General features: G+C 42.8%; 1 protein-coding gene across 4 annotated transcripts in view; it reads right to left on the reverse strand.

Annotated features, from left to right (window-relative positions):
- Window positions 1–11,247: 11,247 nt before the first annotated feature.
- Window positions 11,248–27,296, reverse strand: part of ACVR1C (activin A receptor type IC) — a 52,594-nt gene continuing 36,545 nt past the window's right edge. For 3 of the 4 annotated variants that reach the window (XM_015411544.1, XM_015411545.1, XM_015411543.1), the window contains 6 exons: window positions 25,223–25,453; window positions 22,247–22,414; window positions 21,358–21,514; window positions 18,665–18,789; window positions 14,398–14,528; window positions 11,248–11,990 (listed from right to left, as the gene is read on the reverse strand). In XM_015411544.1, the coding sequence (XP_015267030.1) occupies window positions 11,865–11,990; window positions 14,398–14,528; window positions 18,665–18,789; window positions 21,358–21,514; window positions 22,247–22,414; window positions 25,223–25,453 (938 nt within the window). In that variant the 3' untranslated portion in view covers window positions 11,248–11,864. The remainder of the gene's footprint in view (window positions 11,991–14,397; window positions 14,529–18,664; window positions 18,790–21,357; window positions 21,515–22,246; window positions 22,415–25,222; window positions 25,454–27,296) is intronic. The other variant, XM_015411546.1, reaches the window with a different exon arrangement.

Genomic DNA, 27,296 nt, shown 5'->3' on the forward strand with positions numbered 1-27,296 from the left:
GCGTGTGGAGGCCAGACTTGCAAATGAGAAAAAGCAAGCTCAGGGTTCATGGATTGCATTTTGGGCTGTGGAAGAGGAACCGGCTCCATTCCTGGAGTTCTCTCGAGTTCCTGCACTTTTGGTTTTGCTTTTTGCCAATCCGCCTCCCAAGACTGCTCCAGGTGCTCCGGCCTGAGGGCTGCTGTGGGCGGGGCTCGAGTGCTCATTACTTGTGGAGCTGAGGCTCAATGTCTCCAGCTGCTCTGCCACTTTCCCTTCCCTTGGTTTGCTCGGGGAGCCCGAGCAAGCCGGCTGCTGGAGGGAAGGAGAGGCAGTTTAAACCACCTTCCCTTCCCTTCCCTTGGCTTGCTCAGGATCCCCGCGGCTGCAGAGAGCCCGAGCAAGCTGGCTGCTGGAGGGATGTGCATTCGGTTTGTCTGAACCGAATGCACCCCCGAAAATGGCCCATTCGGGCCCCTTTCAGGCTGCTGCAGGCCGAATCAGATTCTCTGATCTGCATTGGCTTCAGTTCTGCCCCATTATATCCTAAGGGCCATTGAAGTCAATGGCAAAAACATAGAGTATATTCTGGGGGCTAGAGAGGAGAGGGTTTGAGGGAGAAGTTCCAAAATTGCAGGGTACCTGCTGGAACCTCTCTCCAAGATACCCTCCAAGTTTCAGAACATTGAACCAGGGGGTCCAATTCTACAGGCCCCCAAACAGGGTGCCCCATCCCCTGTATTGTTCTCTACGGTGGGAAAAAAGGTACTTTTTCCCCACTATAGAGAACAATAGAGGGGATGGGACAACCTGTTTGGGGCCCCATAGAATTGGACACTCTGGTTCAATGTTCCTGAAACATGGCGGGTATCTTGGGGAAAGGCTCCAGCAGCTACCCTGTGATTTTGGAGCCTCTCCCTCAAACCCCCTCCCCTCCAGCCCCCAGAATATACCCTATGTTTTCGTGTGGTACTGCTACTTTCTTTGCATATTTGCAGATTCCTCTTCATTTGATTTCTGTCATTTATCTACTGCCTCTGCTGAGAAGAATCTCAAGACAACATACCTCATGGGGTTACTCCATTTTGTCTTCAAGGTAACAGCACGAGAAAGCCGTGGACAGAGATCTGAACCCCTGGCCTTGTGAGGCTTTTACCCTCTCCCACTCTTTTGTACTTCTGTGAAATATAAAGAAGCCCTTGGAAGATGTCATACGACATATGGATTCTACCCAACAGTAGACCAAGATGGTGTTCTTATATTCTCTTTATCTTTAAAGCAATATGTTTAGTTGGTTTGACGACTGACATGCCTTTGGATAAAGGTAAAAGGTAAAGGTTCCCTTGCTCGAAGGCCCTTAACCACTTGAGCCACCGCAGCCTTTGGATACTTGTTGCCAAATGTATTTCTCAGTGTGCTCCTTTCTTCATGCTTAAGCCAGAAGAAACTAATGACACACCATTGGGAAGTGGTTGACTGGAACCTCCCTATAAAAGCTCCAGGGTACGAAGTTCATGTTCTTTCTTACTTTTGGGCTTACTTTGGTTCTGCAGCTGTAGCTCTGAGCTGGCCAGTAGCTACAGTGGGGCTATTGGTTCTCTGTCTCCTTCCTTAAAGGGGAAGATTTTTTTGAGAAGGTTTTTTTAGAAGAATTGAGGGGCCGTGTGCATGGGCCCCCCACTTCTCAAAAGTGGGCCAATCAGCTGAAGGGCCCTTTAAATCTTGCAGGAGGGGAGGGAGAGGGGTGACCCTTGGCAGTCCGGCTTGGGAGCAGATTGGAGCTGACATTAAAATAATGGCAGCCCCACCAGAAAAATTTTTGCCCCACAAGCCACAAAATCCTGGCTACAGGCCTAGCTTTGAGAAACAATTGTTCCTACATACAGGATCTTACCTCTTTTCTATTCTCAAATGTGGCATGAACCAGTTCTGTGAATAATCCACTCTGCTAAACTATCCAAGCCTCATTATTGATTACACACAAAGAAGACTAAAATCGAATGGTCCTTTAAGACAGATTCTGTATTTCCTTCTGCCTGCCAGAATTCTGAAATACTAATCAAAGTATAGTTTGGTGCCTTTATGGTGCTCCTTACCTCACAAACTGCCCAACTTCCGTATGGTCATGTTATTCAGATATAAACAACCAGATTCATCACATTACTTAGAGTCACATGTTATCGCCACTTGAATCATTTTGTTTTCAAGCCTGGATTAATCATACACACATTGTGATTCAGGGTTGTAACTCCTCCCTCACGTCAAAATGGAAAAAAGAGTCTTCAGCTAATTTTAAACTACTGAATGTGCTGTTATGTTTATTATTTAATAAAAGCAAAACAAAAAAAAGAATCTGCTAACTTGATACCACTGAACTGCCAAAAACAACCCCCAAACCCTTTGTATAAAACATCCCCCCCCCAGAACTAAATTAACCTATCAGTTAAAACACACATTCACTGAAATCATGCTGTGTCCAGCAGATGGTGCACTGTTCTCACCAAGAAGAAAAATAGAGGGCTGGTTTATTGGGTTTGATAATTGAGCAAAAGGGAGTTGGTGGTTAGGCACTGCTGGGAGCATTCTGGGAGCCTGATTTCATCCTACCCAAAGCATTTTAACATCCTTGGTATATGGAGAAATTAACAGATGTACATAACAGCTGTAGTTCTATTGGGTGTTAGAGGAAATGATTTATGGTGCAGGTTCGATCTGTCTATTTAAGTAGTATGACTGTGTTGTATTATGACCAACCAAAACACCACAAAACAGGGTCCTTTAAAAAAAAATATCTGCGGATTAATATTAGCACCAGTAAAATCCATGATCTGATGCCCAGCATAAACAGGAAAAGAATTACACCTACCAGCCTTCAACTGAAATCCTATCAAGTTCCTATGCAAACCTCTCACAAACCTTGTAAAAGTCACAAAACATCAAGAAGCCATATTATCTGTCACCAGAAAGGCAAATGCCCTCATAGAGCCCATGTGAAACTTGACCCCCCCACACACTTCAGGATTTAATTATAGTACTTATTTATTATTAATTATAGTACTATTATAGTACTAGTATAGAGTCACATGTTATCGCCACTTGAATCATTTTGTTTTCAAGCCTGGATTAATCATACACACATTGTGATTCAGGGTTGTAACTCCTCCCTCACGTCAAAATGGAAAAAAGAGTCTTCAGCTAATTTTAAACTACTGAATGTGCTGTTATGTTTATTATTTAATAAAAGCAAAACAAAAAAAAGAATCTGCTAACTTGATACCACTGAACTGCCAAAAACAACCCCCAAACCCTTTGTATAAAACATCCCCCCCCCAGAACTAAATTAACCTATCAGTTAAAACACACATTCACTGAAATCATGCTGTGTCCAGCAGATGGTGCACTGTTCTCACCAAGAAGAAAAATAGAGGGCTGGTTTATTGCGTTTGATAATTGAGCAAAAGGGAGTTGGTGGTTAGGCACTGCTGGGAGCATTCTGCGGCCCTGATTTCATCCTACCCAAAGCATTTTAACATCCTTGGTGTATGGAGAAATTAACAGATGTACATAACAGCTGTAGTTCTATTGGGTGTTAGAGGAAATGATTTATGGTGCAGGTTCGATCTGTCTATTTAAGTAGTATGACTGTGTTGTATTATGACCAACCAAAACACCACAAAACAGGGTCCTTTAAAAAAAAATATCTGCGGATTAATATTAGCACCAGTAAAATCCATGATCTGATGCCCAGCATAAACAGGAAAAGAATTACACCTACCAGCTTTCAACTGAAATCCTATCAAGCTCCTATGCAAACCTCTCACAAACCTTGTAAAAGTCACAAAACATCAAGAAGCCACATTATCTGTCACCAGAAAGGAAAATGCCCTCATAGAGCCCATGTGAAACTTGACCCCCCCCACACTTCAGGATTTAATTATAGTACTTATTTATTATTAATTATAGTACTATTATAGTACTAGTATCGTTAGGCTTGCCAAGTCCCCCCGGGGGGTGGGGAAACCCTCACCCCAGAGGCTTGTTCCCCACCGCTGGCAGATCGAGCCCCGGGGAGAACCCCACCCCGACGTGCGCGTCACCCAGAAGTGACATGACGACACCGGGCACGCTGGGGGCAGGGCCACGGTCATCGGAGGGAAAACTCTATGTAAAACACTTCCTGATGAGAGGATAATAATATAAACTTTGGTCCCCGCTGTGGAGAATGGTGGGGTATAAATGAAGTAAATAAATAATAATATAGCTGAAAATGGGAGGCAGATAAAAGGTGGGTTGGTGAATGGCTGACAAGGAGAGAATGAGGCCGCAAGAAGATATGCGGATAGCCTGGAGGAGGGGAAAAGGAAATACTGCGGGGAGGGGGATACAGGGGAACGTGGGGTGTCCCCAAGTCCTTGGAGGTTCCCTACTATGCAAATGGACCTGTACCCGCTGGCCAGCAGCACACAACTGGGCCATAGTTTTCCTGGGCAGAGGCAAAGCTGAAGACAGAGGGACAGATAAACATAGGCCCCGTTCACACAAAGGATTTGCCATGGGAGAGCTACGAGTGCATGGCGAATTATCTGGGCACGATCACACCGCAACATCTGGGAAGTGGCAAATCCGTGGCATACCACCGAAAATGTGGGATGAAAAACTACCTGCTCGGAGGTACTAGCAACTGGTTTGCCATGGGCTGCCTCCGGAGTCGCTCGGTGTGATAACGCCTGCCGTGGCTTTTCCCTCCGGCTCCTCGTTGATGCACAGGCGCGGAGGGAAGGAACCGTGGAGCACACCCGTGGCAAATCCGTGGCATACCGCCAAAAATGTGGGATAAAAAACTACCTGCTCGGAGGTACTAGCATCTGGTTTGCCACAGGCTGCCTCCGGAGTCGCTCGGTGTGATCACGCCTACCATGACTTTTCCCTCCGGCTCCTCGTTGATACACAGGCACGGAGGGAAGGAACCGCAGCATGTTGCTGACGCGTGGGATCATGTTATGGCGGCTCTTAGCTCTAATTGCGGCGGTGCAAAAAGCCCCCCCCCCCGCATTATCTGGCCCGTGTGACCGAGGCCATAGATTGGCTGTTGGGTGGGAAAGGGAGAAAAAAGTAGGAAAAGGAGAGAGGCTATGGGAGCTTTCAGGAAAGGGAAAAAATAAACAGGGTGGGTGGGAAATGAGATGCCTCCTGCAAACCCTTGTAGGTTCCCACTTGTACTGATTAAAATTCATATCCAGCCCAGCTAAACACCCTTCCACAAAGCTCAGCCTGGTGTAGCTTTCTAAAATTCAACAAATCCTCCTTTGTACTTCCCTCCCTCAAAATCCACAGCAAAGTTGTGCCAAAAAGACATCCATTTTTAGTGCCTAAAGCATAATGGGACATTGAGTTCTATGCTGTGATTTCCCTAAGCCCACTGGGGGGTGCTGTTACAAGTGCAATTATTATGTAGCTATGGATAAAATCTATACTGTGGAAATTCGAATTGCTATAAGTTGAACCGAATAGAAAATAGCGCCATCAGTGCTAAGCCCTCAGAAGCAACATGGATATGATATATAATGTTAAGCAATATCTTCTGATTTTCTTTAAACACAGGGAAGATCTGTGTCCCATTTCATACTTTCATTTGGGGTGGTCCCATTTCATACTTTCATTTGGGGTGAAGAGTCTTTCCCCTTCACAATGCATATAACCTCCAATAAGAACCAGTCCTTCCGTGTGAACACCCAACTGATGTGTGGGGGAAGAATCCTGCAAGCGCAGATTGCACAATCCAGAGTGCATGTGGATGGTCATGTTCATACTAGAGGCAGTCAGCATGGTGGAATGGAGGGGCTCATGGCATGCTATTGCTACTTCAATTCTCTCCACAACTGAAGGCATAAATTAGGGCAAAGGTGTTTTGAGTAAAAGTGCTTGCTGAGACACTGGAATGTAACGGTCATATATCTGGAAAAGTGTGTGTGCACTCAGCTTACACTTTGAATAAAACTTTGTTGGTCTTAAAGGTGCCACTGGACTCAAACTTTGGTTAGTAGATCAACAATCTCACGTTTGAGTTCCCTAAGAACTCTCCAATGTACGCCAACAAGATCTGGAGACTTGCTGATTTTTAATTTCCCTAGTGGATCTAGAACTTCATCACCTTGATTTGACTCAGTTCTTCAGATTCCCTTCCTGAAATCAGTGGTTGTGGCATGGGTACATTCCCCACACTTTCCATGAACACAGAAGCAAAAAAATTAATTGAGCATAAAGAAATGTTTGTTTGTCTGGTTTTAGCAACCTCAAGTTCTCTTTTTTCATGCCTAATTATTAACTTATGTTCCTTTTGCCAGAGTCTGTGGTCCCTTCTGTTAAATTCCTTGGGGCAGACCTTTCACTTTTTAAAAGAAGCCTTTTAACTTTTTATAACTTTCCTTGACTTGCATTGTTAACCATGCAGACATTCTTTTAGACTTGGCAGTGCCTTTCCTAACCTGGGAGACATTTTATCTGGCCTGCAGTAAGTGTGGTCTTAAATAACTTCCAAGCATCCTTTAGGGATTTGACTCTCCTGTGTTTCCCTTTCAGCTTCCTAACTATTCTCATTTCTGTAAAGTTTCCTCTTTTGAAATCAAATGTTACAGTTTTGTACTTTAGGTATAACTTTCCATTGACAGGAATACTGAGCTTAATAGCATTGTGGGCACTGTTTCCAGTTGGCGCAAAACTCTATCTCTCACCAGCCCTGCTCGGAACCAAGTCCAAGATCACTACCCTACTCATTGAGTCTTTGGCCAAATGTTTCAGTGTGCAGTCGTTTATGACATCCAGGAATCTAATTTCTACAGCATGACTACGGCACATCTTTACCCAAGTCAATGTGAGAGTAGCTGAAGTCTCTCAGTATCACAACATTATCTGTTTTAGTAACCTCCTTTATATCAAGATTAGCCTCGAGGATTTGATCAGGTGGGTGATAGTACACCCCCACTTTTACATAACCCTTAGGGCCCAGCATTCTCCACCCATATCACTTTTGTTGGGGAGTTTATTCCTCTTGTTTTCTATCTTATTTGGTTCTATGCACTCGTGTACAATCAACAGCTCCCCCAAATCATCCCTTCCTGTTCTGCCTTTCGAGCTTATACCCAGAGATGACTGTATCCCATAGCTCATCAGTACACAGTTTAGGTACATCTCAGCAAGATGAAACGATGTGGCACTTTACACAACATTCAAAGGGTTTGGGTAACAGACCACCTCCACAATTGCTTTGAACAGTAGGGGAAGATACAGGCTAAGTTCTTTTAATCTTGCATGCAAATATTTTAACAGCTGATCTTGAAAGACACTGCAACACAACAGATTTCCTGGACTTGATGGGTTTTTATTATTTAAAAGAGGTTATGCTTCACAGAAACAATGGCAAAGAAGGCTTAATAGTAAACTTGCCACTTTACAAAAATACACTTTCAGGAGGGAAAAGTAGATATACAAAAATACAACATTCTGACACATTATTTACAACCAGAGGCAGCAGCAATATTAAGCAGTTTTTTTAAAAAATAAATATTTTTACTTGTTACAGTCTACACTAGGTTAAACCACATACAGTATGATGACTGACGTCATCATTCCATTCATTACTATGTTTGAAGCTAGTCGTTCTGATTAAATATTCCTATTTCTATAAAATGCACAGCTTTTATGGAGACTTGCCAACTGGAATGCTACATAGTCCCCATTTGGAATGGAGCTCTGCCCCCGACATTTAGCATTTAATAAACTCTTCTCTCGTCTGACGTAGGCTACACATTTAGACTAATACATTCAGATCCTTTGGATTCCATTTATTGCACTTTTTGTCAATATTCTGCAGAAATAAATTGTACCTTTCCATATTTCTTCCCCAGTAGAACCCACACATTGTGGTGCTTCTTAAAAGGAAGTTATAGGCTTCTTTTGAAACATTTCATACAAATAAGAACATTACAGCACAGGCTTTTCCTTAATACGGTATTTCAAAACACAAACACGCAGTTTGCAGCAGCATACAGCTGAAATGTTTCTTGCAAGGCAACTCATTATACACGATATCATTATATGCCACTGTTCAGGTAAAAGGCATAGTGCTTCAAAAAATAAGATATAAAAACAATGCCAGCTATACATAAAGAATAGGGAGGATAAGCAACACATACAGAGCTCCCTCAATCTTGGGGGGGGGTTTTTAAGAGAGTACACCAGTTGCACCAAGTAAGGGTTTATAGGACATCTCTTAGGATATAACTGCATGTGACCCTGGGAGTTTTATGAACCAATTCAAAGTGCTTTTTATTTCTAAAAAGCAGCTATATGGTGTTCTGTATCTTGCTGTTCGGACCAAGGCCCACAATGCAGAAAGAGATAACAGAAACAGATCATAAAACATGCTGCTGAAACAGGGAGCGTGAAAAAAACATCTTGGGCTGCACAAGAGGTCGATCCCATCTTTCCATCCTGAGGACCGTTTGGAGGTCCATCTTCTGTATATCCTTCCTTCTGACACCACTGTGGAACACCCAAACAGCCCAGATAGGCATGACAATGTGCCAGTTGCTCCAGTTAAGAACAAAACCTTAGAGAAAACAGGCAGTAGAGGAATTTCCCAATGGAAAGTAATTAGAGAAACAATAAGATGGTCCACAGTGTAAAGCAATTTTGGAGCAACTTGGCCCTCTTAGGCAAGAGACCTGGAATAGTTTGGATGACCACCATGATGCAGACGCTCCCCAGTTACTGGGTCCAACAAAATGTGTGCCTCAAACACTGATGCCTCTGCCATCAAAGCTGGAAGCACAACCTGCGATCTGCAGATTGGGGGCAGAGTGTCTTAAGCCTTTTCTCCCACTGGGGCAAAAGTTCAGGCACAATGCCTATTATCTGTGCCTCAATGGGGAAAGCAGTGGTTCCATGGCATCATTCCAGGTGAGGAAAGTAAGGCAGGAAAAAGGGTTTACTTTCCTTCCCCAGGTACAAATTGGGCTACACAGGGCTGCTGTTTAGAAGCAAAAAAAAAACCCTCTTCAGAGTTCTAATCATAGAATTCTCCATGTCACCCATAGTTTGAGAATTAAAAAGTGGAAAGGTGGTCATGGGATGTGGCTTGTCTGTTCTAGAAAATTCAAGAGACAATTTAAGACTCAATTCAATTACACATACTGCTGCCAAATGTATAATTGAAAGCCTGCTCATACATGTACTTTTCACCATTTCACCCAAGTGATGACTGGCATATATGAAGGGGTCACTGCAGTTAAGTCACCACAGATGGAGCTTTCATATCATCAGAGGTCCACTCGCACAATAGCTTTTCATAAAGACAGCTCACATATTTAGTGGACAGCCATAAAGTGCTCTACATACTTAGGTGGACCAGTCTTTAGACCATGTACAATGAGTTTGATTTTATCATAATGCTCTGACGCTGCATAATACCAAAGTCACAAGCCATCACAGACACCATGTGATGGAACACAATGGGACAAGTCAGCAACACTGTGCCAAAAGTTAGCCCAAGCTAAAATGAAATGAACCATCATCAGACAACAGTGATGTCACCGGTAAACTGGGGCTGCATCCATACATGGTTGGATATTGTACTCTTGAGCTACAGCAATCATTTGCTTTGCCACACGAGACAATCCAGCTGCAGAGATTGCCACAGAGCTGATGCAGCAACAAACTGGGGTGTTTTTTTTTTAAATTCTGGTGGCACAACACACAGTCATTTATTAGGATTTGGCATCTGCAAAACTGCATGAGATTCATGATTTCCATATTCACTGTAAAAGTTTAGCTCAGATTCAGGATATTTTAAATAAAAATCATGAGTTTTGTTTGAAGTTTCTTTTTTTTTACTATATGGAATGACCAGCTTACCCTTTCTTTTTAAAAAAGTAAACGGTTTCAGATCCCAAACTCGATGTGTCTATAGTTTCCGCCCCCCCATCAACAGACACTGAGATTTTAGCTTTACAAACTAGTTTTACAAAGTAGGAAAACCCTCTCAAAGTAGGAACATTTTGGAAGATTCTGATTTATAAACTCAAAAGTTCTATCAGCTCAGTTTCTTTTTTAAAAATACTGCCATGTCCGTCTTTTAGCTTGTTCTTTGTAACAAGTCATCAGCACTTCTATTTGTACATTGACCTATCTGCTAAGTCTTGGCAATGGACCAAGAACATTCTAACAGGGGAACATTGATAGCTCCCTTCCTATGCTTGCTGCCATGCTACAGTTGACCGTCATAGTTTTCCTTTGAAATTTCAATTTAAGATTGACAGACCCACCAGTGGCAATACAGGAGACTAGGTAAGTGGGGTCCCCAAATACACCGAATTGAGGTGTTCTAACTGAATGGAATATACTCTCACATTCAAATAAATCATACCCAACTGTTGACTACCTATTTACCAGTTTTCAAATTGTTTGCTGTAGGATTGGAAGGACTTCATTTTAGAGTTCCACGCTGGGTGCAGTTCACATGAAGCCACAGCTGTATGCAACTCTCCCTCCTGTGGTAGGATCCTATACAGCTGGGGGTTATGTGAAAATGATGCAAACAGGGCACACCATGTGGCACTTCCTCACATAGCTGGAATACTACAGGCCATTGAGATGAAGCCCCAAGCACATGGGATCACTTTGTGGAAAATCCAATCTAACATGGCTGAGTGTGATGGAATGCATCTTCACATATTAGTTTATCCCATTAATACTAGTTCTAAACTAAGATTTTGGAATATTCAGTGATTGGTGGTTTGAAACAGAAGGTAGGTGACTAATGATGTTTACAAGACTGAACCGTAAGTTTGCACATGAAGCTTTACATAAATGGCTGTCTTTAAGATCAACAAATAATAAAATGAGATGTTTAGTTTCATAGTATACAAGTTCCGGTGAACATCTTTCTTATTTGGCTAATGAACCAAAGATTAATTATGTGCACATTGGTGAAGCTAGTCTACAGAAAAATCTGCAATACCTTAATTTGGTCTGCTTCTTTCTGTTTTTTGACTATAACTGTATGCTTATTTCACTTAATTTGGTCTGCTTCTTTCTGTTTTTTTTACTATAACTGTATGCTTTGCACACATTTTCTACAGCCATAAAATTCTAATGTATCTTAGGACAGAACAGATAAATCAAAGCATATTCTGGTTTCAAGCAGAAGAGACACCTGCCCTCCATGCTAGCAGCCTATTGAGATGTACTGTTTCGAGAGGGGCTCACAATCATTGTGGGTCCTACAGTGGTGCATGGAGAACATAGAAATTCCTTCTGAGTGGGTATCGATACGCAATTCCTGTGGAAATCTTTCAAGACAGGCCCCTAGTCTGATGCCATATAAGATCCTCTAAGGACGTTTCATCTTGTGAGGTGTTGTAAGACAGATGCACATTTTTCGATGAGCCAGAAGTCTTGGGATACATATGGAAGGGACCGAAACCAAATTTTAGTGTACAAAATATACACTTAATATTTGGTTGCTGCTAGAATACAAAGCTTATGATTGATGATATTGAACTACCATCATCATTTCTTCAGTTATTTACCATGTGTTTGTACCTTAGGGATGATTTTGACAAGATGAAGTTCACAGGGCGAGGAACCACAGAGGGGCACTTCTGTAGCTCGCTTCTCATTTACACTGGCAGGTGGCACCATCATGCCCCAACCTAAAATTAACCCTGGCTTTGAACATCCAGTGAAGCTTTTTTCCAGAACACGGGTTTCGGTGTCTATAACATACTAAAAACTTTGCAGCAGTGAGGTAGAGCACAATCAAAACAATGCAAAAATAAAATACAAAATGATTCATTTCTTTCTTCTTTCTTGAAACATGTGCAGACTTAAGCTTTGGAATGCTTTTGTACACAGAGTTGAGAAATGGTCTTCTTAATGCGAAGTGCCGTTAGGCGAGCTGCCCCATTGGCGTACCAACATTCCCGCATTATTCGGCCCATTACTCTGAGTGCCTTCAGAAAAAGAAAACCAAAGGGAGAGAAGAGCATTCAGGAGCCTTTTCCACACAGCATCACAAATTCCAATAGGCAACTGCAGATTTTTAAAATAGTAAACCCTGAAGCAAATGTTACCTACTGTTTTGGATAGTTTGTTAGAAACAGACTAGCAATGAAAAATGAATGTTTAAATCTTTATGTTTTTTCACACACTGCTTTGTGTGTTCTTCAAACAAAACATTTTATATACTGAACATCTCCAGTCTCCCTTCTTCACCCAATTCATTGTAGAACTTAAAAGCATGGGTCATTTCGTAGAAAAAGTGGTGCAGGAGCTCATTAGCATAACTCATTAGCATAACTTATTTGAATATGCCACACACCCTGACATCACCGGAACTGTGTCAGAAGGCAACACCCACCGCTCAGGCTCCACTAGACTCTTTTGGATTGCTAGCTATTGGGGGGGGGACACAAGATGTGCAGATCTGTCCTTGCAGAGGAGGGAGAGCTTGTACCTGAATAAAACTTGGTCTTAAAGGTGCCACTGGACTGTTTTGGGCCGGGGGGGTGGGGGGAGCTCTGCAACTTACCTGGCTGCTTCTTGCTCTGACTGAGGGCTGCTGGGAGCAGGGGGTGGGGCTTGTTGCATGTGCCTGCCCCCTGGGCTCTTTACTGCCGGAGCTCCACTCCTGTGCGCTCCTGCAGGAAATGACCCCTGCTTAAAAGTTAGATCAGATGCCTCTTTTATATTGATGCCATGAGAAGACTTCTGCCAGCAGTAGAGACTCCACTGATGCAAGCAGCAGGAAGGGTGATTTTGTCCCTTGTCACTGCAGCCAGCTGTCCTATGCTGATTTTAATCCACACGAGCCCCCCTCCCCCCACTGCTGCCACTTCCTAGCCTGCCTTTATAGCACTTGGAAGTGGCTCCTGGGGAAAGGGCAGGAAAGATCCACCTCAGACATCAGCTTCTGCTGCACAGGATCCAAACCAGGATATGGCTTTCTATGGAGATTAACTGAAGTATAATCTGGTATCAAATATGGAGATATTTGAGTGCTTAAGTCTTTACAGCCTTGTAGAATCCATCAAATATTTTTATAGCATTTACAATACCAGTGGCATTTCATCTCTACTGATTAATCTTGCCCGGAAAGTTTTGTTTGGGGTTAGGGCATTCTTAAACTACAGACACTGTACTGCATGGGACAGATCTTTCATGATATACAGCTTCATCCTAAGCAGAGTTACACACTCGTAAATCCACTGAGGTGAATAACAGTGCCATCCTAAACCAAGTTATACCCCAGTCTATTGAATTACCTCAGGTTGACATTATTCTGTTGAAATTTTTAACTCATTTACAAGGGAGTAAGTCCCATTGACTTATTTCAATAGGACTGCTTCTGAACATGCATACTGAAGATTGTGGTGCATGTCTTTCAAGTGCTGCCAAATGAACAGCACCATATTCAAACTCAAGAGTGCTTAACTGCCATTTCTGTCATATTACTGGTGGTGGTAACTTGTGCATCTATTTATCTGAAGTACCAACTGCATTCTCCACAAAGAACTCAAAGCACTTTCTTTAACAAAATCAATACCTTTAATTACAAAATTAAGCTCTATAAAGTCTAAACAGACTCAATAAAAACATCACTAAATAAAATGGCAGAGTAAAATATGCAGTAAAAACAAATCGGCAAGCAAAAAAAAATTCAACTTGATATGAGAATGAGGATTAAAAAACACTGCATAATTAACTGAAAACTGGAAAATAGCAAAGTTTTAGGTGATATATATATATAAAAACCCTAATAGGTTAAGTGCTTGACTAGTGGTTGAGCGAAAGGCATTCTGCAGTAAACCCATCCCACAGAAAAATTCCCTGTCCCTGATTGCCACCCATTTTACCCACCTGCCTGGTAACATACAGAGCAGGGTCTCCCGCAGAGGGAATATATCTAGGAGGCCTTCTGATTATCACCAGAAGTATACACAAAGGAAACAATTGTTGTATTGTTTATCATACAGTCAACTATCATCCCTATTGGTTACATTACTAGGGAGTAAACCTATGGGGTTGTCGTAAATAAACTGCAACTTGACAGCACTTTGCACCCACATAAATTAGTCTGGATGCCTTGCCTTTCCCCCTGAAATCCATACATCAGTGAGATGCTCTGACAGCCATAAAATTAGATGTACATAAGCCTTTCTAGGACTTACATCTCCCATTCTGAAAAGCCTCTCTAGAACTAAAGACTGCCTCATACCAAGACCTATTTGCCTCTAAGACGAGTAGCCAATGAGGAAAATACTACCTATGCTGGCTTGCCAGAGTACTTAAAACAAACTGGAAATACTCACTTTTAAGATACATTATCTTAATAAAAAGACAAATACGAGAAATTTTTACCTCACAGCTTTGCCACTGATTTGGGATATTTGGTCTAAGTTTTTGTTCACAGACTACTTTTCTCATATCTTCTATGGAGGGGTCAGAAGGGACGACATCATGGTAAGGCAACTGATATTCCTCAACAATTCCTAGAAGAGGGAATTGGTAGAAAGGCAACATTATCAGGGCAACTTCAAGCATTACAGGAGAAAAACACATGTTTTAAAAGGATATGTATGTCTGACCAATCTTCAGCTTCCTGGCACCAGTTTTTCTTGCTGCCAAATGTGACCCATTGACATGACCACTATGTATTCCATTGCAGTAATCTGTAACCAGAAGCATATTCACAGTTTGGATATGGCCCGCAATTGCCTCTGTCAGCTGCAAGGACAGCATGGGCTAAAACACTGTGTGGGGAATGGGTGTGCTGACAGGGAGAGGAGAAGTGGGAAGGAAAAAGAGATGCCATTCCCCCCCCCCTTTCCCCCTTTTTTACTGACTTTCCTTCTGTGCCTTGAGAGGCAACAGCAGAAAGTTTCTTCTCCTTGTCTCCCCCCTTACCCTCACCACAACTCCATGCAAACCTCCACTTGTTGATACAGGGTTGGATCCTATGTGCCCATTCTGCTAATTTGAAGGAAGCTTCCTCCAATGGAGAATGCCTTCTTTTCTGACAGAGAAAGGCTTAAGAAAAGATTTTCTTTGTTGAAGGACTCCTTTCTCTGTTTGAGGAAAAAATGGTGGAAGGGAGTCATAGGATACAACCAATAATATTCTTATGCTGTTTTCTATGTACTCTTTTGTTTAAAGAATTGGCACTGTGCAAAGAGCTGACTAAACCTAGAAACTAACTGGATTTGCTGTTTACATAATGATCTACTTCAGTTTCTTATCACACCATGCTTGGGTACATATAAGGTCTGTCAGTTTGTATGGTTGTACAAAGGAGGGGGGAGAGAACACACACGCCTTCATGGGCAGCTCCTTGTACAATGCAAATTTGTCCTTCAGTCTTCTGTTCTTTTTTTTAAGTCACACTCATTTGTTGTAGGGACTTAACCCAACGACACAATCCAATTGCTCAAGTAGAGTGACCTTTCACACAGAGAACTGGTAAAGTGGAAAAATACGCACCGAGTACAACTTATGGTGCAACTTATTTTAAGATACTCGGTAAACTCAAGCATGACAGCAAAAGCCATGTGATGATGGCCTCCTAAGCAAAATCGTTAGTAAAAGTGTTAGGGGGGGGAAATTCTCAGGAGGAGCACTTACCAACTACCGCTAAGCAAATTCTGAGTTTCAGTTGCCTGAATTCTTGTGTCCTAACCGTTTTATTAAACAACCCCCTCCACGGTTCCCCTTTCCCCCCTACACCATGAACTGCTTGAGATAACCAGTATCAATTTCTGAACATAGAAGTTATTGTTATACATGCACGTGTACACACACACAAAATGGGGACCAGTAAGATTTGTGGGGGACAAGTCCCATTCCTTTTGTGTCCCCCTGTTGTGTATGCTGACCACCACCAGGGGCCAGTGAACACCCCAGAGCTTGACTCTGGAGAACAACGGGGACAAGGCTCCTGGTCTCTCCACTGGGGGGACCAATGGGACTTAGGCGGGAGTTTAAACCCACCAACTGGACCAAGGGGGTGGTCCCCAGGGTGTAGATAGTTGGCCAGCCGGCCGTTAGTCTTTGCTGTGTCCAGCGAACCATGCGATCACTATACCAGCCGCAGTGGTTCTAGCATGCGTTTAACCCACTACACAATACCCCCACACTGGGCAGCCCAGTGTATAGCTCACACTCCTGCAGAGCTGCCACAATTGGCTGCCTGGCTCACACAGTGGGAGGGGACACCAACTTGCTGCTCCTCCTCCCCCCCCCTCTGAGCACTGCACTGCCACCTTTACCTGCCTCACTCATGCAGCAGCATCTCTCCCCTCCTCCTCCTCCTCTGTACTTACCTGCTTGGCACATGTGGAAGCAGCTCCAGCTGTGCCCTCCTTCCACCTGCCGGATACATTCTCTCTCTCTCTCGTCTACCTGCTTGGCTTAGGTGGTAGCTGTGGCTCCTGCTCATCTGCCTATCCCACAGAAGGGGATGCTCCATTCCAATGTCTGTGCAAGTACAGACAATGTTTGCCTATTCTGAATGGGGGATTATTTAAGTCTGCCTCCATTTTGTGGGGTTTTCTAAATATTTTTATGAAAACATAAGGGGTCTCCAAAGTCTGCAGAAGAATACCTCCCATCTGAACCTGGCCCTCTGGGTTTATCAATCCACATGAGGGCCAGGGTCTGCATTAGATATAGGAAGAGAAAGAGAGTCAATTGGTCATATCAGTTATAATAATTCCTGCTACAAAAAGAGCCCTGGCGGACATAGAGGGGGTATAGGAAGAGAAAGAGAGTCAACTGGTCATATCAGTAATAATAAAGTAGTAAGTAAATTGACATCCTTTCTCTTCCTATACCCTCTCTATATCCTATATATAATGCTGGCACTGGCCCTAATGTGGATTGATAAACCCAAAGGATAGGGCCAAGTTCAGACAGGGGGTATTCTTCTGCAGACTTAAAATCACCCTACCCTGGATAGCTTGGGCTAGCCCCATCTTGTCAATTCTCAGAAGCAAAGGAGGGTTGGTATTTGGTCAGCATTTGGATAAGAGACCACCAAGGAATACCAGGGTCATGACATGGAGGCAGGCAATGGCAAACCACATTTCTTGCCTTGAAAACCCTATGGGGTCGCCCATAAGTCAGCTGCAACTTCATGGCAAAACACAACAACAACACTCTAAGGTGCCAAAGAAACCTTCAAGCTCGAGTTCTATGTAAGAGAAATGTAGAAAAGGGCCAATAAAACATGGGGAGGAAGCCGGGGGATATCTTGCTAGTAGCTGCTGAATAAGATCTGTGCTGAGTTTGTTTTTCCTCTGTTCTGCAGGTATATAAGCTTGGGTGTGGGCAGAAGCACAAGTCTTTTGGCGTGAGTCAAAGGGGTCTTGGCCCTGGCTTATAGGGCTATGGTCCCAAACTGAGCCAATCCAGGAGATCTCAGACCAGCCGAAGATGTTGTCAGTGTACTTTTTGTTTGTTCTGTTTATCTGACTTGTATTTCTGTCTCTTTAAGTTGTACCTTTATTGTGGTATTTTGTAAGCTTCTTGTGGAGAAAGGAGGGTAAAAATGCCTACATAAATGCACTGCCACTGCAATCCAATCAACAACTTCTGTTCTTCACCAACAATTAAGTGGCAGGATCATCCAGATACACCTTTTCCTCTTTTCTAGTCCTTAAAAAGAAAGTTCTCTTCTCCTCAGCCCTATGAAACTCAAAACTTGAATAATGATAGACTATCATTGGCATAAAAGGATGTCAATCCAAGTGCTCCAGAATGTCTTAATACCAACTTATATTTCAACCTTCCAGAGGAATGAGAAAAGGTAACTTACTCCTCAATAGTGTGCTATTGTAGTCCAATTAATTTGCATTGATAGCAGCGTGATTGCTGCTTGAAATGCAGCTATGTACAGTTAGTCGCCGCCTTCATATGGCAAGCTGGGTCTGTGAAGCAGCACCCCCTTGTGGCTCCATCAGTTTCAACCACATCAACACAGTAAAAAAAAAAAAGAAATAGGGAGTTATGTTGGCATGGATGAGACATCAGAGCCATGTGGACAGCCATTCCACATAGTTTATGACACAGATACTTCCATGCAGACACCGAATTGTGCCTACATGTATGGAATGAAATCAAGACTCGGTACAAAGTTTCATCCAAGCAAACTTTTCACCACTGATTTACAGATAACCACCATGAGCTGGATTCAGTCATCTCCTTGCACGAGTATCACGGATCCTTTTCACTTTCTTCTCCCATCAAGCAGCCACAGCTCTGCTCACAGAAGAGGCAGGGGGGGTTGCCATTTCATCCCTCCTTGTTCCCCCCCCCTTACTGCAGCCCACCATTACTTTGTACCGGTCCCACAATCCTGGCAATCAACCTTCTTGGCATCAGAAACAATTGCTGCATTGCAGGGAGGGGAGAGTAAAGATGATCAGTGACTATCAGGATCTTCTGCAGATGGATCCCTGGTCCATCCCCTGTTTCTTCACAATGTTCAAAGCAGACTTCTCCAGAGTTCTACTTATAACTAGAGATCACATAATATTTTACCTCTTTATTCTTATGCTATGGATTAATTTTAAAAAACAATGGAGAAGTAGCATGGAGTGCATGCACCACATTAACAAGAAATAAATCTTACCTCCAACTGAGCATCTTCGTGATATCTCCCAGTACACTAGACCAAGAGCATAGATATCTGTACGCTTGAAGGACTCAAAGATATTGATGTTCATGGCATCATCAAGTATTTCTGGAGCCATGTATCTTTTAAAATACAGAGAAAATTCACAGGTTTATAACAGAAATAATGCCTTTACCCATAGTTAACTGAAATATGTTTAAACATAGGTAATGATGAATAAAATAATTATAATTTTAATGAATACGTATAAATTACCAAACTAATTATTTTTCTTCCCAAAGGTCTCATGGAAGTCAAGATAAATAAGCTCAGTTTAAAGCACAAATACTGGTACAGTAGAACCCATATTTAGAACCATTGTTCCATCTACACTTTTTCGCATCCTACCAGATGGTGAGAAACACCAGAATATAGGCTACAGGGACCAAACAATGAATTTTGAATCACTCATAAAGTTATTTCTGAAGCACTGCAGTCAACAGTCACTGCGCAATCTTCTGGGCAATGATTCTCTGGGCAATCTTCTAATCCAGGTGTGCTCAGCCCTGACAAATCTCTGGGCACTTTTACAGTGTTGAGAACAAGCAAGTGGTTGGTGCAACAAAATACATGCCATGGGGCTAGGTCTAATCACAAAATACTGGGAAGTTCCACAACTTGCTCCAGGGTTCCAAGCCAAACCCCCTTGGTATGATGGAAGCAGCTGTTTCCAAATGGCTGTTTCCTACAAACATGCAGGAAATTCCTCCTGAACTCTTCTAAAGCATCCCCTACTCTAATGAAATGGAGGAAAGCCAGGAAGAAGCAAGTGAGTGCCAAAAAACCCTTCAGTAGGTGCCACATTCAGTGTTCTAGTCAATTGTTCCTGCCAGCTGCTGGGGTAACTTTTCAAATAACACGTGACACTGACAGAACTGTATGAGCCCAATGATTAGTTTAATTCAGTATGCTCAAGACAAAGAGATAGTCACTAGCTTTTCAGCAGGGAACCCAAAGCAAGGTTTCCTTCAGTGGCATACCAATGGGAGGGCAGGGGGTGCGGTCCGCCCTGGGTGCTGCTTGAGGAAATCGGCTGGAGTGCCCTCAAAGCCGGCGTCATGCTGAGTACAGCCGAACATCTTTCCTTTTATTTTTAAAATGCAGTTGTGGCTGCAGCCAATAGGGGTGCAGGCAAGTCTGAGCATAGCAAAAAGCACTCTAGGATAGGCTAGACTTCCCTTTCTCTGAGACTAAAGCAAACTTGCTTAACAGATCGTATAACCAGCTGTTACAGTAATTGCCAGCCTGCAGGTCATTTCTTCCAACAGTCTAGCCTGTCTTCCTTTCTTTGCACCCAGCTGAGCCAGATCTTGCAAACCACTAGTTAGGGGGTTGCAGCAAGATAAAACAACCTTTCCCTCTCTTAATTTATCTCCCTCTTTTCCACACTTTTTTCATTCATTTCTGTCTCCCTTCCCCTAATTTTTCCATGCCCCCCCCCTTTACTTCTAGGGAAGCTCACAAGACCTTCTCATCCCTATCCTGCTTGGTGACAGAATGTATTTAAGAGTAGTATAGTAGCAAACCTTTGTTAATATTATGATGAGAAGGCACTGGTTCTGCTGGGCTTCCAAACCCCCCCACACACACCTTGCTTGGACTGTGATTCTGTGCTTGATATCAGCTGGCATTGCCACAATGGCACCAGTTTCTGCTGGGCACCCTCTGATTGCACTGGTACTGCTGGGTGCTCTGTATATTGCCATGGTTCTGCCCACCTTCAGTTTCTACCACAGAGATTCTCTGGTTTGACTTTAGTCCTTTGAAAACAATGGAGGATGGCAGCAGCTTTGGGGGGGGGAGTGTGTTTCTTAACTGGTGAAGCTTGTGATCACTATTTTGTGATGCTTTGGCTAGTGTTAGTTAGTGAAAGGTTAGTACAAAGGCAGACTCCTAGCTCTCAAAAATGCCTTATAGATGTTTGGTATGGTCAGCTCTTGGGCTTCAAAATGGAGAACAGAAGCCCTTCCAAGTGCCTGCTCAGAGCATGAGTGGTGTGATGGAACTTATCTTTGCCATCAAGTCACAGCTGACTTATGGTGACCCTGGGTGAGAGTAAAGTGATTGGCCCAAGGTCACCCAGCGAGCTTCCATGGCACAAGTGGGGATTCGAACCTGGATTTCCCAGATCCTAGTCGAACACTTTAGGAACTACACCATGCTGGCTCTCATGATGGAATAGCAGGTTGGAATTTGTATTTTTTTTTTACTGGCATAATTATATGTAAAAAAAAGTTAAATAAAATAAAATGTTCACTGTCTGCGTTTCTTTTCTGGTTATTATTATTATTATTCATTTTATTTCATTTTTATTACTGAAAATAATTTTGTCTCATAGAAGATGGGCCCTGACCTGAATACCCCCAGGCTAACCTGGTCTCGTCAGATCTCAGAAGCTAAGCAGGGCTGATGTGGAGGCAGGCAATGGCAAGCCACCTCTGAATGTCTCTTGCCTTGAAAACCCTACGGGGCTGCCATGAGTCAGCTGTGACTTGATGGCAAAAAATAAAAATAGAGGGGGTTGTTTAAAATTATCTGCCCTGGGCGCCAAATAGGCTCGATATGCCACTGGTTTCCTAAATGTCAATACCATAATATTTAAATGAGAAATATTAATTCCTTTTTTCTATATTTCAAGCAGGTTTCCTCACCTCTTTGTTCCCACTCGAGGATTCTGAGGAATGTCAATTGTGTTTAATACAGAATCGTGTTTCACAGCCAGCCCCAAATCAGCAATGGCACAGGTCTCATTCCTTTTCACTAAAATGTTTTTAGATTTCAGGTCTCTATGTGCAATGGCAGGCTTGCCTGTGAAGCACAAAAATATATTTCTATTTCAAAATACTGTCTGCCATATTAAAAGATATACAGTTGGTACAATACAAGCACACGGTACATGAGCCACACTTTAAAAATGCCATTTCCTCTTAGCTTTTTGTTCCAGCATCCAAAATTAGTCCACATGTTTTTGTTCTATAATGCAGAAATACTGTCTATTTTAAGCATACACTACTCTCACATTTATATGAATGTTTTAATTTTCCCACAGTGCTTCAAATTGATATTGGTAACTCATAACTGCTAAATGTGTAGCTACAAAAGTGGCACACCTCAGCTAATGGCAACATTATGTAGGCAGCAATTTCATCTTCCAAAAGGCTTAGGAATTACTTATAACTTCCAAGCAGTGAATCCTTTTACAAAAGAAGCCAGACTGATGAAGTGGATATTGTGTGTGTGTGTGTGTGTGTGTATGTCTGTCTGTCTGTCTGTCTGTCTGTGTGTGATGGCTGCCAGAATTCTCAGGGAAACTCACAAAAACCAAACAAATTTGAGGTGAGCCAGGGAAGCCCACCCATATAAAAAGCTGGACTTCAGTAAAATAGGGGAGCTATGCCAAGTTCCTTAATAAATGGCCAAGATAGAAATATAAAAATGAATGTTTTAAACTAAAAAGTGAAGATAATATCCATCCAAATGCTTGTCTACTTCAGATGGAACTTCAGTCAGTGAAAAAGACATCTGCACTGAGCTACATACCTTGTGTACCCACGATCTCCATATGAAGGTGTGCTAGGCCACTAGCAATAGAAAAAGTAAATTTAATCATCCCTTCAACAGTCACAGTGTTGCTATTTAAATAGTCAAACAAAGAGCCTTGCTCATAGTATTCAGATACAAGCCACAGCTGAGTCCAAGTTCCATTATCTGTAGATGGAAAAACATATTTAATGTCATGTAACACAAGACCACAAAAGGGCTCAATGATTTCAAAACTCAGTCCCCCTCCCCTTCTTTCCTCACAGTAATATTTGGCAATCCAGAATTAAAAATGCATTGCATAAATCATGTCAGAATGGCTTTTTTGCTGCTATTATTAACACAGTTTTAACAATGTTAACATTAATGTATGTCACATGTTTTAAGGTTTTGATCTTAGGTTTGTGAGATTACTGGTCTTAGGTTTGTGAGATTAGTGTCTGTGTGTGTATATAATTTTAATATTTTTACTAATAATCCTAAGTGTAAACTAATTATCTTCATTTATACAATTTCCTTGAGGTGATATTGTTAGACTCTCTTCTTTACTTATCAGTATACCTAATAGTAAACTGGTTGCCAGACCATGGAAGATAAAATAAGCAAAACAGAAAAGACTGGGCTCTGTACTGACCCCCATAATTAACCATTCAACTGTCTTTCATACACACATGTGCATGGTGGTGAAAACTGCCATCAAGTTACAGCAGACTTATGGTGACCCCCATAGGGTTTTCAAAGCAAGAGATGAACAGAGGTGGTTCGCCATTGCCTGTCTCCATGTAACAACTCTGGACTTCACTGGTGGTCTCCCATCCAAGTACTAACCAGGGCCAACCCTGCTTAGCTTCCAAGATCTGACAAGATTAGGCTAGCCTTGGATATTGAGGTCAATACACATAATACATTCTCCTTCTTCCTCAGCAAACGTGCAAGATTTTGTCAAGATCCTGACATTACCATTTTTATATGTAAAAAATTAAAAAACAACAAATTATGGGTTGGATCCAGACTAAATTTTCCAGTAGGAAAATGGAACTTCTGCCTCCCCCACATACACACTGACTTTCATGAAATGCTGCTTCTCAGGGAAAGGGGACCTTGAGGAATGTCACGTTGGAAGTCTGAAATGGGAAGGGGGAATCAGTGGAAATTTCCAGTTTAGTCTGGATCCAAGTAAATGGTTATATCCAATGTTTCTTCCATCATGGAACCCAACAACACATACTTGGATCCCAAGTTCTCTCATTCAGGCGCCGACCAGATACAAATTGGCTTAGCTTCATCAAGTGCCTTCCAGCGATACCTCCCAAAATGAACCAAGTATAAAAAGTGGAGTAATTTATGCTGTCGAACGCACTGGGGAGCTTTCGGGTTATGTAGAACTTTTCATGAAAGAGACCTAAGTTTTCAACTATGTATACAGAAATCACAGTATCTGCTTGTGAACAGTATTTAGACGATACAAAGTACAATATAACCCCAAACATCACCTCCTGACTGAAAACTGTCCAGAAGTGACAGGATATTCACAGCAGCTGAGGGAATGGAAGTAGGGTGAAAAAGGAGACAAAATGGGAGCTCAGACAATCCAAACAGGGAGAGTCATGCCAGAATGGAGTTTCATACACTGAATCTATTTTGAAAGCTACACAGCATGGGAATTACTGGCAAGAATCCCCGCACCATTAGAAGGAGGATGGCAATGTTGAGCACTTTTCAGCTTAGACCCCCTGCCACTACCGTATAAATCAATGCAAGGGAGAATGTAGGGCTTAACTAGATGTTACAGAACCCATAGGTTTGACCTGTGAAAACCAACACAATTTTAGAGCAGAAATTGGCCATTTAAAAATGCTCCAGATTGGGCCCTCAGCGGGTTCAAGATAATGGAAGCTGTTTTATGTTTCTGACAGAAAACTACAGCAACAACTAGCTGTAATGTAAGAGCATGCCTCAAGCCATCGGGTCGGCACCAGAAAGCACGAGGGGTGGTACATGGATTGGTGGGTTAATGTGGAACAAAGCCCATGTGGAGTTAAGGGGGATTGAAGTCCAGTCAGATACTAAACGTTTGAGATTAACTCTGAGGGTATGAGTTTGAAGAGAAAAACACAAATAATCTAATAAAACATACTGTTGCAAATTTAATAACCATTACAAAGGGTGGCCCTATAGTGGAAGGAGAATGTTGCCTACATGAACATCAGTCTGTCCAGTCAGCACACTATGCAGTACCTAAAAGAAGAGTCAGGAATGCTCAACCCCGGTGACATCCAGCAGCTTATGTGTGCTTAACTGTGTGGTTTATTGCAGCTACTGACTATTGTGCTGACCAGTATCATTGCCCCATATCTAACCATGCAGTTTCGAAAACATAGGGGCCCTTCATATCTTAAGAGGGGACAGCAGTCTCTGCTGCTTCTACCCACCCTCCTTCTCCTGTAGCCCACTGAGCCTCCTGGAATTTCATTCCTGGAAGTCAGCAGGCCTTCAGGGACAGCCCTGAGAAGGTCTGCAAAGGGAAAGGATGAAAACTGGCAGGAATTGCTGCTCCTCTTAAGAAAGCTTAAGTGCCCTTCAGTTTTCTTAATATGGTTGGATATAACAAACTCACAAGGATTCTTAAACTTTAGTCTTTTTCAACCCTCACTGGCTTCTAGAGCTTGCTGAATCTTTTCCTCAGTTTCACCACTGAAATTGAACCAAAATGGGATCCCTGTAGATGCACCCAATGTCTAACTAAACAGCTGTCAGAAATTGGGTGTGTCCACATAGCTTTCATCCATTTAAAATGCCACAAAGCAGAGGAGCACATGCTTTTAGTGAAGGCTGTACCAATCTCTTCCACAAATCATTATATTTCTCTGCTTTTTTGCATTAATTAACCTATTCCCTTAAAAAATAAAATAATAATCCCACTGGGCTAATCCCAGTACAGAACAAACATTGTGAAACTGTTTGGAAGTGCTTTACCCTTGTTATCAGCAGCAATAAAACCAAGGATATTTTCATGCCTCAGCATAATTGTCTGATACATTTCTGCCTCACGAAACCAAGACCTTTCGTCCCTCGAGGAAAAGATCTTGACGGCCACATCTTCTCCACACCATTTTCCACGCCAGACTTCACCAAATCGACCTTTTCCTACTATTTCCTGAAGAACAATAGTCCTTGCAATAGTTCTTTGGACAAGAAGAGGTAGACCTAATGGAGAGAAATGCACACATTTGTAAAATTCAATCTTCACAGATTTTAAATTTCTTTGGGAAAAATAATTCCAATGATTATTGGATTAAGTAACTTGCAAACTTTATTCCCCTCTTCCAATCTTCATAAAAGCCACCCTGTGAAGCAGGTTAGGCTCAGAGATAATGTGACTAGCCCACGGCCACCCACTGATCTCGCATCGCAGAGGGGGACTTGAACCTGGGTCTCCCAGATCTTTGTCCAGAATGCTAAACAATGCACCATACAGGCTCTCTATGATGTATAACAGCATGTCTCTGGCACAATCCTTAATCTATTGAAAAAGTGGCAAACACTTTAATTGTTTTTAAATCAATCAATGTATCTAATTCTCAGCAATTCCAGAACGCAGGGCTAAAGGTAAAGCGTGAAAAATGCCAGATTAGGGTGCATCAGATTGAGTTTTTAGGGTTCCTGATCGACGCTGAAGGTGTCCACCCAACAGACAGCAAGGTCAGGGCAATACACAATGCCCAGACTCCCAATTCAAAAAAGGAGCTACAATCTTTTTTGGGCCTCCTCAATTTTTATCATGCATCCCTGCCACATAAAGCATCTGTAGCGGAACCTCTACACCAGCTGCTGGAAAAGAACTCAGTCGAGCTGGGGGCCAAGCCATGCCCAATTGTTTGCTGTTGTCAAGGGCTTGCTTTTGTCCAGATCCATTCTCACACATTTTGATGAGCGGCTGCCGCTCATCCTAGCCGCTGAATGGTTGGTTTGGAGGGTGCAGTCTATGGCTTTGTACCTGTCTGAGGTCCCACGCCTCCTGAAACCTCACCCTCTCCAGGCTCCATCCCTCACATCTCCAGAAATTTCCCACCTGGAGTTGGCAACCCTATCTCCTTTCCCAGCCAATCATCAACCTACCTTTATTTCCCCCTCACTCTTCAGCTTTCCACCACACCTGCAGCCTCTCCCGTGCTCTGAAGCCCTGACTGCTACGTCACATTGGCTGACATACGGGGGACACTTCAGCAGCATATAAGGATACAGAGCCCACCATTTTCTCCAGGGGAACTGATCTCTGCCATCTGGAAAACAGTTGTAATTCTGAGTGATCTCCAGCCCTCACCTGGAGATCGGACACATTTTACCTCAGAACAGCAAACTGTTTAGAATGTTAGAGACAAAAGCCAATCAAGTCGCATATGCAAACGACCTCTGTGTTCCAAGGCAAAGGCCAATGAGGCTGCATATGCAAATAACCTCTGTGTTCTGACTGGCTATGGGGGGGAGAGGAACAGCAAACTGTTTAGAATGTTGGAGGCAATGCAGCCAGTGGATAGGGACAGATTCTGAGTGACACACCAGGGCGCCAACCAATTCCGGAGCGTGTGGAATGTTCTAGAGAAGTGCCACCACCATTCGGCTTTTATGTATAAGGGAGATACTTGCTTCCATATCTTTTTCAGATACTGCTAACTCACTCAACACACACTGCAGAAGTAATCTTCCAGACTTCCAGAATTCATATTACGCTTTTGGAATTGCATTCATTACAGGCAATCTTCATCACACGCATGCCTGAGTACGTACACACACACCCCTTTCAAAGCACATCATTTAAATCTTCATGCCCTTGGGTCATACCCAAGGCAAGCAATGACCAACTGGTAGTCTGTGGGCCTGATACGGCCTTGAGAGTAATTTAATAGAGCCTTCCAAGGAATAGGGTGGCCAACCTCCAGGTGGCAGCTGGAGATCTCCTAGAATTACAACTGATCTCCAGGCAACAGAGATCAGTTCACCTGGATGAAATGGCCACCTTGGAAGGTGGAGTCTATGGCATTATATCCTG

This window comes from Gekko japonicus, unplaced genomic scaffold, assembly GCF_001447785.1.
Source record: "Gekko japonicus isolate JY-2015 unplaced genomic scaffold, Gekko_japonicus_V1.1 scaffold6, whole genome shotgun sequence".
Classification (NCBI taxonomy): Eukaryota; Metazoa; Chordata; class Lepidosauria; order Squamata; family Gekkonidae; genus Gekko; species Gekko japonicus.